The sequence below is a fragment of the Haliotis rufescens genome, unplaced genomic scaffold, assembly GCF_023055435.1.
Source record: "Haliotis rufescens isolate VD_foot unplaced genomic scaffold, xgHalRufe1.0.p SCAF_15, whole genome shotgun sequence".
NCBI lineage: Eukaryota > Metazoa > Mollusca > Gastropoda > Lepetellida > Haliotidae > Haliotis > Haliotis rufescens.
Window position 1 is genome coordinate 25,950,521 of NW_025963835.1, and position 14,300 is coordinate 25,964,820.

Below are 14,300 nucleotides of genomic sequence, written 5' to 3' on the forward strand. Positions count from 1 at the left end.
CAAGTTTGAATGTTTTATATGTGCATATGGTTTGGTAGGCGACTTTTAAAGGTCTTTACTAGCTTGATAAGAGTTAATCTAACAAAGCTACTGATAGGGGTAGCCCATTTAGGGGTAAATGCACTTTTGAATCTGATTACATTTTCGGCTGATTTTAAGGAACCAACACACACAGGGCATTCTGTCTGACGATGTATTCATCCTGGCCAAGACAACAGATCAAACATTTACAGGATGGTTGCATGTTACATTTCTGCTGTTGTCAAGGAGTTAAACTGGCACAAATCACTAGACATCAACCACTTCCCTTAAGTATTTTTCAAAGGGAATTTATTATGGTACACGTTTAAATGACTGAATTGACCAATTCATAAATAATCAATGAAACAGGGCCCTGTGTTACGAAGTGATGTTCTGCTAAGGCTATCGTACCATTCCTACTTTAACTACAAAGATTGCCATGTAGAACAGGTCCAGGGATGTTCTGCTAAGGCGATCGTACCATTCCTACTTTAACTACAAAGATTGCCATGCGGAACAGGTCCAGGGAGAATAATCTGGTTATTTATTTACTCTAAGCCGATCGAATTTCACAGCCAGAGTGGATGTTACACAAGCATGTGTTTAAAGTACAGGTGTCCTGTCCGTGTGCATTTGGATCGGGCAAACCAAGTGGCGATGTAGGGTTGCAACAGGTCTAATACCAGCTGACTAAAATAGAATTTGGTGGTTAGGCTCGGTCACTTGACAAGCCATGAGATCCAGGTAAGAATTGGTTTTTAGCAACCCATGCTTGCCGCAAGAGGCGACTAACAGGATCGGGTGGTCAGGCCCGCTGACGTGGTTGATGCCAATTGCCTAGATCGATGCTCATGTCAACCACTAGATTGTCTGGTCCAGATTTGATTTTTTACAGACCGCCATCATAAAGCTTGAAAATTGTCGAGTGTTAAACAACAAACAAACGGTTACTTGCCTGAATGAGTTTATCATACACTAAAGATCTGGACATTGATGATGCTATCAACCAATGGTTTGCCTGGTCTGGACTTGACTGGTGGACAATATGTAAACCAAATCATTTGAAGTGTTGAAAAAACTTCCAATTCAATTTATGCCTAAAAGATCAACTATTTCCCAAATTTAGTCATCTCCTTCCCCAATAATGTTTTAATGTGGTCTGAAGTAAACTGATACATCATGATGGATAATAGTTTGCTTGTAGTGAAACAGTTTCAAAGAATACCTATAATATTATCAGTGAAAAATGCATAGGTCCCTCTGAAGATAAAACTGTTTGTCCTCATCAAATCATCTCTCGGTGAACATTATTAACAGATTTTGTCTAAACATCACACAGATCTAGGCTAAAGTAGTGCCCAATGTAGAACTGCAAAGGGACAGGCAACCCTCCACAAGGACACCTGCCATTGGGACAGACCAAGCTTCAGTTGGCGTATACGACAAGCAGGGTATCTTCTATACTGTTTGTTTTACTCCGACTCCACAACATTGCAACTTCAAAGGGGCTGCGGTGTAGCCTAGTGGTTAAAGCGTTTGCTCGTCACAGGGTACAATGTGTGAACCCATTTCTGGTGTACCCCAGCCATGATATTGCTGGAATATTGCGTAAAGCGGCGTAAAACCCAACTCACTCAAGCTTCATAACACCTGCCTGTAAATAATTGATATTGTGAGCAACAATCCACATTGTCGGATGTGATCACACAGAAGCAATCGCGTCACTGAGCGTAACCACCAGATCCACTTGGTCACCTGTTACGACCAGCATAGGTTGATGGGGACCCATTCTAACGCGGAATCCCCATGGGGTGGATCCTGAACTGGACCCATTTGAATAAAGTGACTTAAGCATTATTTGCAATAGTTGCATGCAAGTAGAGGAGTGCCATCAAACTATCTTAGGGGGGTGGTAGGGTAGCCGAGTGGTTAAAGCGTTCGCTCGTCACACCCTGGTTCAATTCCCCACGTGGGTACAATGTGTGAAGCCCATTTCTGGTGTCCGCTGCCGTGATATTACGCCGCTTTTAGCAAACTTAGGACCAGTATGTACAGTAAACTATGGTTATAACGAACTCAAAAGGACCACTAAATTTAGTTTGTAATAACCGTTGTTCGTTATAATTATGTACAGCATATATGCAACAAATGGCCGGGACTAAAAAATAAGTTCGTCATATTGGTCAGTTCGTAATGAAAGTAGTTTACAGTACTTAAAATTATCTGGACACTTTGCTCAGCAAAACAAAACAAATATTGAGACAATCGTGGAACAGCATCCTGGAATTGCTATTATATTGATCAACAAGAAAACACTGTGATAAATTACATCAACCAATTTATTCCGAGGAAGGCTACCAGTACAGTGATGAAGCAGACCATATCCATAGGATACATCTGAACAATAGCACCGAAGCAAGAACCGAAAGATAGACAAACGTCAAACAGTGTGGAGAAGATAGGTTTACATTGCATCCTCCAGATCCTTCACACAGCATCCAGGTAGCCCCGTTGCCAAGTTCATGATCCTCGGTGTCCAATAGGGAGGACACCGATGATGCCCAAGATGCATTGGAAAGCATGTGAGGAACAGGAATTACTTTTTCGGAAAGATCTTTTATATTTTTTCTTTCCATGTTTCGTATGATTACTGTTTGTCCATCAACAAAGGGGAATTACCCTTTAATCTGGAATGAGTCAGTGATTAAAGGGGGCATTACCCTTTAATCTGGAATGAGTCACTGATTAAAGGGGGCATTACCCTTATCTGGAATTAAAGGATTAAAGGGCACTCCGTCGCTGGGCTAAGCTGTGTGGATGATCATGGACTCAATATTGTCAACGTCAGGTGGTTGAACATGATTGAGATCGGGGAGTTTACAAAAAATCAAGATCAGAAAAACGTGGCATGAGTGCATATAAATTTGATCTTTTCTGACACTTGATTTAATCAGCTATTGCTACCAAAAACAATTCAGATCTTCAACTATCTACATGAATTACAATGATAATTCATTGTAAACAATAATGGCAAGTAATCATTGATTAAAATGACATTCAAATTCTAATTAACTAGTAAAAAGGATACCTTAAGTTATTAACACTGCTAATAGACCACAAACACATGAGATATACTCCAATATTGTATATTTGAGAGTCACTAAAAGTCTAACAAAGTAAGTTTTGTATGACCCAAAGTTCACACACAGTTGTCTCCCTTAATAGAAATTACGTTGTTTTTTTTCATTCCTTGGCTTTGACTATAGGACATGAACATTGAAAGAAATATAAATAATTTGAGAGTTTCAATTATCATGAGTGACATACTGTTATTACAATGTTATTTCAGCATATACATGTTGCATGATATTAAACGCCAGGACATGTATTCAGGTCATGTGGGGATGGCTGCTTTCAGACATCGTGTGCAAATTATGAGACATATTTACATCACACACTTCCAAATTTCATGACTTTGTGGAGTTGTAAAATCACTTCTTTCTTGACTTGGTCCAAGAAAAAGACATCGGTGAAGAAAAAATATTTGTTCCTGAAAACAAAATTCATATGGATTTTAGAAAGATATGGAACAAAAACTGTGAGCTATCAATCAAGGAAGATGATAGATTGAAAATCATTGAAAATTATGAACTGCGTGTTAGTCTGGGCTAGCATTATAAAACCACCATTAGTCCACTGAGACACCTTGCCTTGACACAGTACGAGTCAGTCATCGTTTATACCATTAATGCCATCTTTCACCATTTATTGGCGACAAGAGATCAAACCACTGACCTTTCACCCCCCTAACAGATGCTCTATTCACTAGACCCTCCCCTAACAGATGCTCTATTCACTAGACCATGTAGGCCGTCGCGATAAATCAAGAAAAATGTTAATTATATTGTATCAATATCATTCAAGATGATGATTTAGCATCAAGAATTGTTTGATAGGCATTTCTCTAAATATTTAAGACTCCTCTCATGGTGGCCAACTCACAGTGACTGATTCCAGATTATTAACTGGCGCTGGCCCCATCACTTGACGATCCTTCGTTTGTCTGGCCACCAACTTCCTGTGGTGCAGAACCTGTGAAGCAAATACCAGGATTATAGACACAAATCAGTTTAGAACATCCAAGCTTTTCAGAAACTACTGTCAAATCATCCTCAGTTGTCCAGGGAATGATATCTCCATTGTGTTCACATATTTACCCTGGACCCATTTGACACCATAGGTACTGGGAGATGCTAAAATAATTAATTAAAATAATTAAACATTTAGCCCTTGGAGATGGAAATTATGTGCACAGTAACTGACAAGGAAGATGAGATAGTGACATCACATGCTGAACAAAGCTAAGGTGGCTGATTGTTCCAGGGTGTTTATTACAATAGAATTGAGAAAGAAGAATTATTTATACCAGTGTATTCTATCATCTAATTATTGTCCTGAGGGAGGCATTAAAAAAAAGGTCTGATATCTTGGAAACAGTTATCTTTTTTATTATAATTAACTCTTCACATCAAATTGTGACACCTTACACTACCGGTACCTGTATTCAACAATTGAACAACATAGAACATTTACCATCTTACATTTCTGACACACAAAACAGTACACAACCAGTTTTAGAGTTATCTCCCATGCCATAGCATCTTTCTAAGTTGGTTATGTATTACAATGCTGCTGGCAGTCCAGAGATCCCACCTGGAGTTATTAGGAATACAGAGATCCCTCGCTATTGCGCTCTTCGATAAAGCGCTACCTCGGTTACTACGCACGGGAACGCTTGGCTCCCAAAATTTATGTACACTTTTATTACTGAGAGTTTTACACAGACATAATTGTACTGTTGTTCGTTGTTCATTTGCACATAACGCTTCTCATTGCATAATCAACCGTTTATCGCTGAATGGAGTTCTAATAATCTGTTTGAAAACATCCGCGGCAAGTCCCGGAAATACGATTGTTCAACTAGTTAACTTTTCACACTATACATCCTTTGATCTTAGAAGCGCATGCATGCAATAAAAGAGAACCACAAGCGAAGTTTATATTCTTAATTAGTGGGCTATAACGCCCACCAATTATTTGGACCCCATTGGTAGCGTTGTAGCGAGGGACCACTGTATATGGAATAATTTAAATCTAAAGTTGATAATTTAAAACAAAAAAATATCAGTAATAATTAGACCAACTTTATGGTTTTGATAAACATATGTTTGGCATTGCATCTTACCACAAATCATTAAAAAAAAGTAACTTTTCTAACACTAATCTAACACAATTGATTATTAGTAGGTAAACATCAGCTACTCAATTGTAGAAGAACACCCGATTTTTTCATATGACTACATTTAAAACGAGACAGATAAACTACAGTAAGTCGTATAAAAATAAAATTGAGTGTACTTCTTTTGAGTAGTGTGTGACACTGCCAGAAGTGAGGTCTACATTACTAGTGATTCTTTCTGACAAAATTTGTAATATTCTCACCGACATAAGAAATGCGAATACCATACACGTTGGTTAATATATTAAGAATTACTCAAACTCAAGAGATATTAGATTGGTTTGATGCACAAACAAAGATACTGTTATGTTGTTTGAACCGATGCTCATGAACGCATCATGTTAGGTCATAGATCCATGGCTCGAGATGCTCCAGTTGTCTCATGCAGGATTAGTATGTCAAGTTTGGAAATCATGTGCAGCTTAAGAATCATCTGATAAGAATAAAGTTGACACTTGACTGATTGTTAGTTTTGTCATTAAGTGGTACACCTTGGAAACATTTCTTCCTAACGTACATACTTCTCTATATGTTTCTATGGTTTGCATTTTTTGGAGCGGTGAGTATATATTTCTCTTAATCGTGTTGGGTGAATAATAAATATCATCTCTGCACCCGTTTCACTGTCTACTCACTTCTCGCTCGGTGAGCAGCCCGCTTCTTCTCATTTAAATGTAGGACAAGGGAGGCAATCAGCTGCATATAGTCGTCCTGCAACACACAACATGGACGTCAGTCATCTCACATAAACATTATTTGCCCATGTTGATAAGTAAACACAGCTGTGATTAAGAGCAACATAGTACAACATTTTAAATAAATAACAAATATTCCTGTTCATGAAAAGGAATAACTTCAGTCTTGATGTCATTGTTAATTTTGACATGGTTTCTTCCATGTCACCATGGCAGACGACTCCATTCGTTAGCCTTTGGTACAGACTTTGCGAGTTTCAATCCTACTAGCGACACACACTTGTTGTGAAACTGTTCTGTCATCAAAGTAAATTAAAGGAAAAAAGAAATTCCGGCATTCCCAAGAGGTGATTAACTAACAATTCAGTTGGTTAATGCACATAAAGACAAAGGAGCTAAGGTGAGTGTATGAGTTGGGTTCAACGCCGCTTTTAACAGTATTCCAGTTATATCACAGCGTGTCAGCTTAATGTGGGAGGAAAGCCCGAAGTGATGCAGGTCTTAGACATTTACCACTTTGGTGAAACCCATGAGCACGGGTATGGTGCTGACAAACCTAGAAACATAATCGGGGCGAACTGGGATTCGAACCAACAATCATAGGTTTATGGCGTGCCCAAGGGACGCACAGCGAATCGTGACGCCTTATACATCTGGGCCACCTGTGCCCCCTGTAACCTATAACATTCCACTTTCATTTGAAAACTAATTTGTCATTAAGACCTACAAATATATTGTGTCAAATTGATAAGTCCATAGATGAAATACTTGTTGTGCGGGGGGCACGGGTGGCCCAGTCGTCTAAGGCACCACAATTCGCTGTGCAGAGTTGCGTTCCTTGGGCACGCCAGAAACCTATGATTGTCGGTTCGAATGCCGGTTCGCCCCGAATATGTTTCTAGGTTTGTCAGCACCATACCTGTGCTCATGGGTTTCACCGAAGTGGTAAACGTCTAAGACCTGTATCACTTCGGGCTTTCTTCTCACATGAAGCTGACACGCCGTGATGTAACTGGAATACTGTTAAAAGCGGCGTTAAACCCAACTCACTCACTCACTCACTTGTTCTGCACAATGATTTGTATACAACAGGGATTCCAGGTTAGAATTGGTTCCCAGCAACCTATACTAGGCGTAAGAGACAACTTAATGATATCATACCAGCATGGATCATTGCTCATAATATTAATCACTGATTGTCTGGTCCTTACTCGATTGTTCAGAGGCCACCATCATATAGCTGAATTCGTCATTAAACAACAAACACACACATCTGATTGCCATTTGAACACAGTAGTTGGCCTAAAACTACATTAATGCCAAGTGACCCCATGTCCTACTTCACTGTACGTACATCACTATCTTCCCAGCCACCATTAACCACCATGTGTGACATTTATTTCATAGTCAAATGCAGCAGTTAACATTGTGAATAATGAGACAGGTTCAAATAAGGGTCAGACCATTATCCTGTGTTCCTGTCATAAAGCTTGTCAAATATCGCCATCATTGAACCCCGGTGGCTGGGACATGCACAGATTACAATACTTCAATAATTGACCATATACCTGTTCTACCTCTGCGTACCTGTTGATTGGGCAGGTGTGGACAGGTGGAATAGGTTAAGTGCCAATTAGATTACCCATGGAAGGTGTGGGATCAACAAAGCAAATCAGTTTATTGGAGCACGAGGGATCTTGCCTTTGATACTTGGGCCAGTACAGTGTATTTGCAGACTCTATCTCCTTATATGAGGAGTCTATATACACTCTGCTTGTCTTGTTATTCTATAGGGTGTTCAGGGAATTGTCACAACACACTATATGGAGCTACCATAGTCCATTCAAAGTGACTAGGGCTTTGCTAGGGCTGGGACGAGTACCCGGGTACCCACCACGCTATTACCCGACCCTACCCGGGTACCCACCACCCTATTACCCGACCCTACCCGGGTACCCACACCCCTATTACCCGACCCTACCCGGGTACCCACCGTGCTATTACCCGACCCTACCCGGGTACCAACCACCCTATTACCTGAACCTACCCGGGTACCAACCACCCTATTACCTGAACCTACCCGGGTACCCACCGCGCTATTACCCGACCCTACCTGGGTACCCACCACCCTATTACCCGACCCTACCCGGGTACCCACCACCCTATTACCCGACCCTACCCGGGTACCCACCGTGCTATTACCCGACCCTACCCGGGTACCCACCGTGCTATTACCCGACCCTACCCGGGTACCCACCACCCTATTACCCGACCCTACCCGGGTACCCACCACCCTATTACCTGACCCTACCCGGGTACCCACCACCCTATTACCTGACCCTACCCGGGTACCCACCGCGCTATTACCCGACCCTACCTGGGTACCCACCACCCTATTACCCAACCCTACCCGGGTACCCACCACGCTATTACCCGACCCTACCCGGGTACCCACCACCCTATTACCCGACCCTATCACTATGAAACTGATCCTTACCCGAGTCTTGGCGTTACAGTACAGGACATTTTCCATCTCTTCACTTGAGTTGGCGCCAGGTTCGAGGTCCGCACCTTGGCGAGCTGCCTCTCTGTAACACAACCACATCAAACATCAAACATCAAAGCACAGACCACCACATCAATTTTGCCAATTACTTTTATATGCAGTGTGATTTATGTAAATCTTGCCATGTAGCGGAGAAAAAGCATCAATACAAAGTGAAGCCCATCAGGAACCTACTACAGACAGCCATCTGCAATTCCAGACATAAACTAAACAAAACCACCCGATTCTTCTATATTACTGTCATGGCAGATTAACTCCATGTGAAGCCCATTTCTGGTGTCCCCCGCTGTGATATTGCTGGAATATTGCTAAAAACGGCGTAAAACCATACTCATCCATCATCCACTGAGCCAAGATTCAGTTGACATGACAGTGAAATGTTTGTTTATAAAGCACTTAATTCCACATCATGGTGTCAATGTTCACATATCAGTCTGTTAACAAAGCTCTTACGGACCCAGCATAGCCATGGACAATAAGTACTCGTCTGTTGTCGTAATCACACGACAAACAAACATGAAAGGCTGAAGTTGAACATACCACTGTATTCCTGATGAGCCTTTCAGATTCAAGTGGCTCGCGAACAGTCTGGTTCATTGTGCCTTCAGTGTTAACAAATCATACTTCTAATACCATTGGACCACAATACAGAGTCATCCATTACCATTGCCTCATGCCTTAATGATCCTCCGCCACGAAGTGGAAGGGGAATATTATGAGAATGGGTGCTGTCCTATCCGTCCGTCCGGAGCAGAACTAAAAAACCATGAGAGATATCTTAACCAAACTTGGCACATAGATAGGTCTAGTAGTGAACTGGTGCCTTTTGATAGTTTTGGATTTTTGAAAAAGTTGAGTTTCCATAGCAGCGACTTTGACTTAGACTGAAAATGGTGGTCGTGCCCGTTTCCAGGGGGGTAATGCCTTGCACACTACTTGACATATGAATATTTCATGCTTGTTTTGTTTGCTGTTTAAAAGCCACACTCTGCATATGCCAGCTATGGCAGTCTGATCATAATGAAGTCTGATCTGGCAAACCAGTGACTGATATTATGAGAAACGCCCCATGTCTTCGGGTTCAATGACACACTCAGCCACATCACCATGCCTGACACCTGATTCATTAGATTACCTCTTATTCCCCTTCGCAGTTATCATGATATGTGCAGTTAATATCACACTCAACAGTGACCTCCCTTAGTTGTGTCAGGATTCCCCGTATGTCTATTCAAATCCAAGATTTTTATCCTTGGTCCATCAGCACCATACATGTTAATTGGTTCCAACAAAATGGTAATCCTAACATTATCTCTCATTTCCCCAAATTACCAAAACACATTTTAAATGATAAAATGTCACTCATGCCACATCAAGATGATGCATTTCAGAGTTTTACAAATTAAGAAAATCATACAGTCTGTTGACCTTGATCTTCGCACAATAGTTCAAATAATACAGTATAAGTTTTGTGATTGGTTGAAACTGTTTCCATGGCCGTGACAAGACAGAAATATTCCCGCCCTGAGGACATCCACTTAATTCATGGGTGATAAATCTTTATCGCGTCTATCGAAAGTCAAACAGAACAAGCCTTAGGACAGATAAGTAGTGTCTGACGACTGTTAGAAAGTGTCCTTGGGATGGTCAACAGGAAACTCACATCGGTCATGCTGACAAAAACAGATAGAGTGAGATGAATGAGTTTAATATTCCCTTGAACAGTACATCAGTTCTATCACAGCATGTCCTCTTTATGGGGGATTCAAAGTTGTATCCCCTTGTGAATCCTCAAAACATGGTGGTCACATGAGTGAGTGAGTGAGTTGGTTTTAACGCCGCTTTTAACAGCATTCCAGTTATATCACGGCATGTTAGCTTGATGTGGGAGGAAAGCCCGAAGTGATGCAGGTCTGACGTTTACCACTTTGGTGAAATGGTAACAGGACAAGGATCTAGGATTTGAACCCAGCCCTGTTGATAATATGAGCTAAGGGAGGTAACTCTGTAAAACCAATTGTAGCATCTCAGATTACTGAGGCAACTATGCCCAAGTCTGTCTCACAGCCACTGAATCATTTAATTTTCCCTTCCACCCAGCCCTTGTAATGTTATAGCTCGAAACGAAGCAAGTCTAGATTTTCCACTAGCGAAAGTTACTGAACTTTTGATGCTCAGAAAATTGGAACTGATAGTATAAGCCATAAATTTTGAATGATAACATGTCTTGGCATTGAAAGTTCAATATCAGCCACAAATCTGTCAACACAATGTATATCAGGGATATACACTGTTGGTCAAATCCAACTAGTCTCTGTTCATTTCAGACTAGTGGTTTATGGAAAATATGTCGCTTGATTTGGGCAGAAGACAGCTAGTCTCTATGAATATTCACAAGTCACTCACAGACGAGTGGCTGTGTCTAACCCTTTTTACCCACGCAGTGAATACAAATGTTATCAATAGTCTAAGGAGGCCCACTCTTTCAACATAAACACTCACAGCTGTGAGACGTGCCGGGTGTCTCTCTGCACAGCAACATGCGTCGCCTGTGACGACTGTGCCCCCTGGTGGGGCATGAAAGTGAAGTACTGGATTATTGACTCAATGTACAGTCAGTTCAACCAGCCCAAGGGAGATAACTGTACTTGTATTCTGACCCTCCCTTCACAAATACGCAACAAAGCAAAGTGTCCCTTCGTACACCAGAGTATTCATCAGCTCAAAATCTCACTGGCCTTCCGGCAATACAAGTAGAAACATGCATCATTATCAATGCAGCAATTGTGTGTAAGTTGCAGACAGCTGTGCACAGCTCCACCTTAATGCGAGTGTATTACACTAAGAAATGTATGTTAGGGACTCCCCCCCCCCCCCCCACTCCCACACCTTTTTAATAAATGACCAGTCCCTTATTGAGAACAGCTCACTTTGGTCAACTAGTCTCTGTTCATTTCGGACTAGTGGTTTATGGAAAATATGTCGCTTGATTTGGGCAGAAGACAGCTAGTCTCTATGAATATTCACAAGTCGCTCACAGACGAGTGGCTGTGTCTAACCCTGTTTATTCACGCAGTGAATACAAATGTTACAATAGTCTAATGTGGCCCACTCTTTCAACATAAACACTCACAGCTGTGAGACGTGCCGGGTGTCTCTCTGCACAGCAACATGCGTCGCCTGTGACGACTGTGCCCCCTGGTGGGGCATGAAAGTGAAGTACTGGATTATTGACTCAATGTACAGTCAGTTCAACCAGCCCAAGGGAGATAACTGTACTTGTATTCTGACCCTCCCTTCACAAATACGCAATAAAGCAAAGTGTCCCTTTGTACACCAGAGTATTCATCAGCTCAAAATCTCACTGGCCTTCCGACAATACAAGTAGAAACTTGCATCATTATCAATTCGGCAATTGTGCGTTAGTTTTCCCCCCCCCACCCCCCCCCCCCCACACACACACACTCCTTTTAATAAATGACCAGTCCCTCATTGAGAATAATTCACTTTACAATCAGAAATATTTTCCACAGATTCAATCAGCTCTAGCCTCATGTTGATATCGGATTGCATGAATTGTCAAGTTATTTTATTTGAAAAATAAATCATGCATATGAAATATACGTAATTAATTCAACAATTCTGCTTTAAGTCAGTGTATAATCAATGTCCGCTGATCCAAATTTAAAATATGTTGCCATGGTAACTGTCCTCTCAATCACCTCTGTTAATCATGAATTACTGATAGTGTTTTATAACCTAGGGAATATAACAAGCCTCTGACGACCAAATAAGGAATCATGAGGCCCTGTTAAGGATGGCTCATCTTGAGTGAGTGAGTTGGATTTAAACAGTATTCCAGTCATATCACAGCGTGTCAGCTTAATGTGGGAGGAGAGCCCGAAGTGATGCAGGTATCAAATGTTTACCACTTAGGTTAAACCCACAAGCACGGGTATGGCACTGACAAACCGAGAAATATAATCGGGGTGAACCAAAAGTTAAACCCACAATCATAGGTTTCTGTCATGCCCAAGGGACACAACACTGCACAGCAAATTGCAGCGCCTTAGATGACTGGGCTACCTTTGCCCCCTGTAACCTACAACATTCCACTTTCCTTTGAAAACTAATTTGTCATAAGACCTACAAACATATGGTTTCAAATTTTACCCAAGGTTTTTATAAAAGTTCATGAGCTTGATTTTACGCCACTATGAACAGTAATTTATTCATATAACATGAATAAGGACATTTCCGTTTCATGTAGGAAGAATTCCCAGTGATGATCGAATCATCTACGTTCCTCAATCACCAGTGGAGGCCAGATTTGCGGTATAATCAAGGCCTTTTTCTAGTACGTGGGAAACCAGTGAGGGGAGCTTAAATTACATCACACAGTCCTTTTCCACCAACATCGAGTGCCAAATGTGTCACAGTCTTGGGCTATCTGCTCTACACGATGATTCAATGTCTCGCAATGCAGGGTTCGCCCAAAGTTCCTGTACGGTGGCTCATTTGCCTTCCATGGGGATCACCTGGCCCCAAGTCATCAGTAGACTGAGAAGGAACAAACATCCCTACTACCCAACATAAAGTTCACATATGTCGGAAGGCAATTTGACGTCCGTGCGTAATATATAACCTAACGTTATTACTTGACTAAGAAAAGAACACACATCACAACTACGCTGAATATTAGCAAGATTCACGCGGGAACCAGCGCCCGATATAACTGCCTGGCCACCTGCCCGTGGCTGGTAACTTTTCTGTCGGGCTGCATGAAATTTTCCCCCACCTGCCCGACTGTCTGGCAGATAATTTTTAATTTTATCGTAACTCCTCATAGATTTTCAAGTAATTGTTTGCATTATTTCAACCGATTCAAGACGCGATTTGTCTCTTATTTTTCACGATTTTTCAATCTTCATAATGTCTGAATGTGGGCAGGTTACTTTGAAGATGGGCAGGCAAAATCTATGGGTCACCTACCCGACTATCTTGTTGGGTTTTAAAATGATTTCAAACACTGACGAGAACGGACAGTAAGATGTCCACAGGTATCTTGAATTTGAACCCAATAAGGATTGCAACTTTTCACACAGAATGCCAGTACCTCTGATGATGGATTTGTGAAGTAACTTTGACCACACTGGCTATGATATTGCAAACCCTAACAGGGCCTCTCTCTGTGAGAGCCAGCTGGAACTGTAGGGCACGCAGTCATGCGGTACAGATCAATACTGCTCGTTCAATATTGATTGATTTCATCACCTTTACTCCGTCATATGGGACAATCATGCTTGAAACACATGCTGTTCAGGACGCAGCACTTGCAGCAACATTACCGACTGGCAGGTGTTCAGCTGCATGCTGTGATATACTTGTTGATAATATCCCTCTGTAATGTACTAATATCTCTGTAATATAACAGACTGACTATGGTTTGCTGAAAATATCAGATGTATTCTGTAAAGATATCTTACATTCTGTAACACGTGTGTATGGGTGTTTGTCAGTATGACTGACTGACCTTTATCTAGTCACATTAACCATATCCGGTTTACAAATTAATATTTACATACCACGTCAGTTACCATGGTTACTGGCAGAAGCATAAATGAAATATTCCTATATTCATAAACATGATAATTACTAATCACAATCATGGTTGGCTGGTTGTTTGTCGTTTAAAGCCGCACTCAGAAATATTCCAGCT

At 41.4% G+C, this 14,300-nt stretch overlaps 1 protein-coding gene across 6 annotated transcripts in view; it reads right to left on the reverse strand.

Annotated features, from left to right (window-relative positions):
* Nucleotides 1-2,342: 2,342 nt before the first annotated feature.
* The window catches only part of LOC124151017 (mediator of RNA polymerase II transcription subunit 15-like), a 41,212-nt gene continuing 29,254 nt past the window's right edge, over nucleotides 2,343-14,300 (reverse strand). For all 6 annotated transcript variants that reach the window (XM_046523257.2, XM_046523253.2, XM_046523256.2 and 3 more), the window contains exons 3-6: nucleotides 8,513-8,603; nucleotides 5,956-6,031; nucleotides 4,024-4,113; nucleotides 2,343-3,571 (exon numbers count right to left, since the gene is read on the reverse strand). In XM_046523257.2, the coding sequence (XP_046379213.2) occupies nucleotides 4,043-4,113; nucleotides 5,956-6,031; nucleotides 8,513-8,603 (238 nt within the window). In that variant the 3' untranslated portion in view covers nucleotides 2,343-3,571; nucleotides 4,024-4,042. The remainder of the gene's footprint in view (nucleotides 3,572-4,023; nucleotides 4,114-5,955; nucleotides 6,032-8,512; nucleotides 8,604-14,300) is intronic.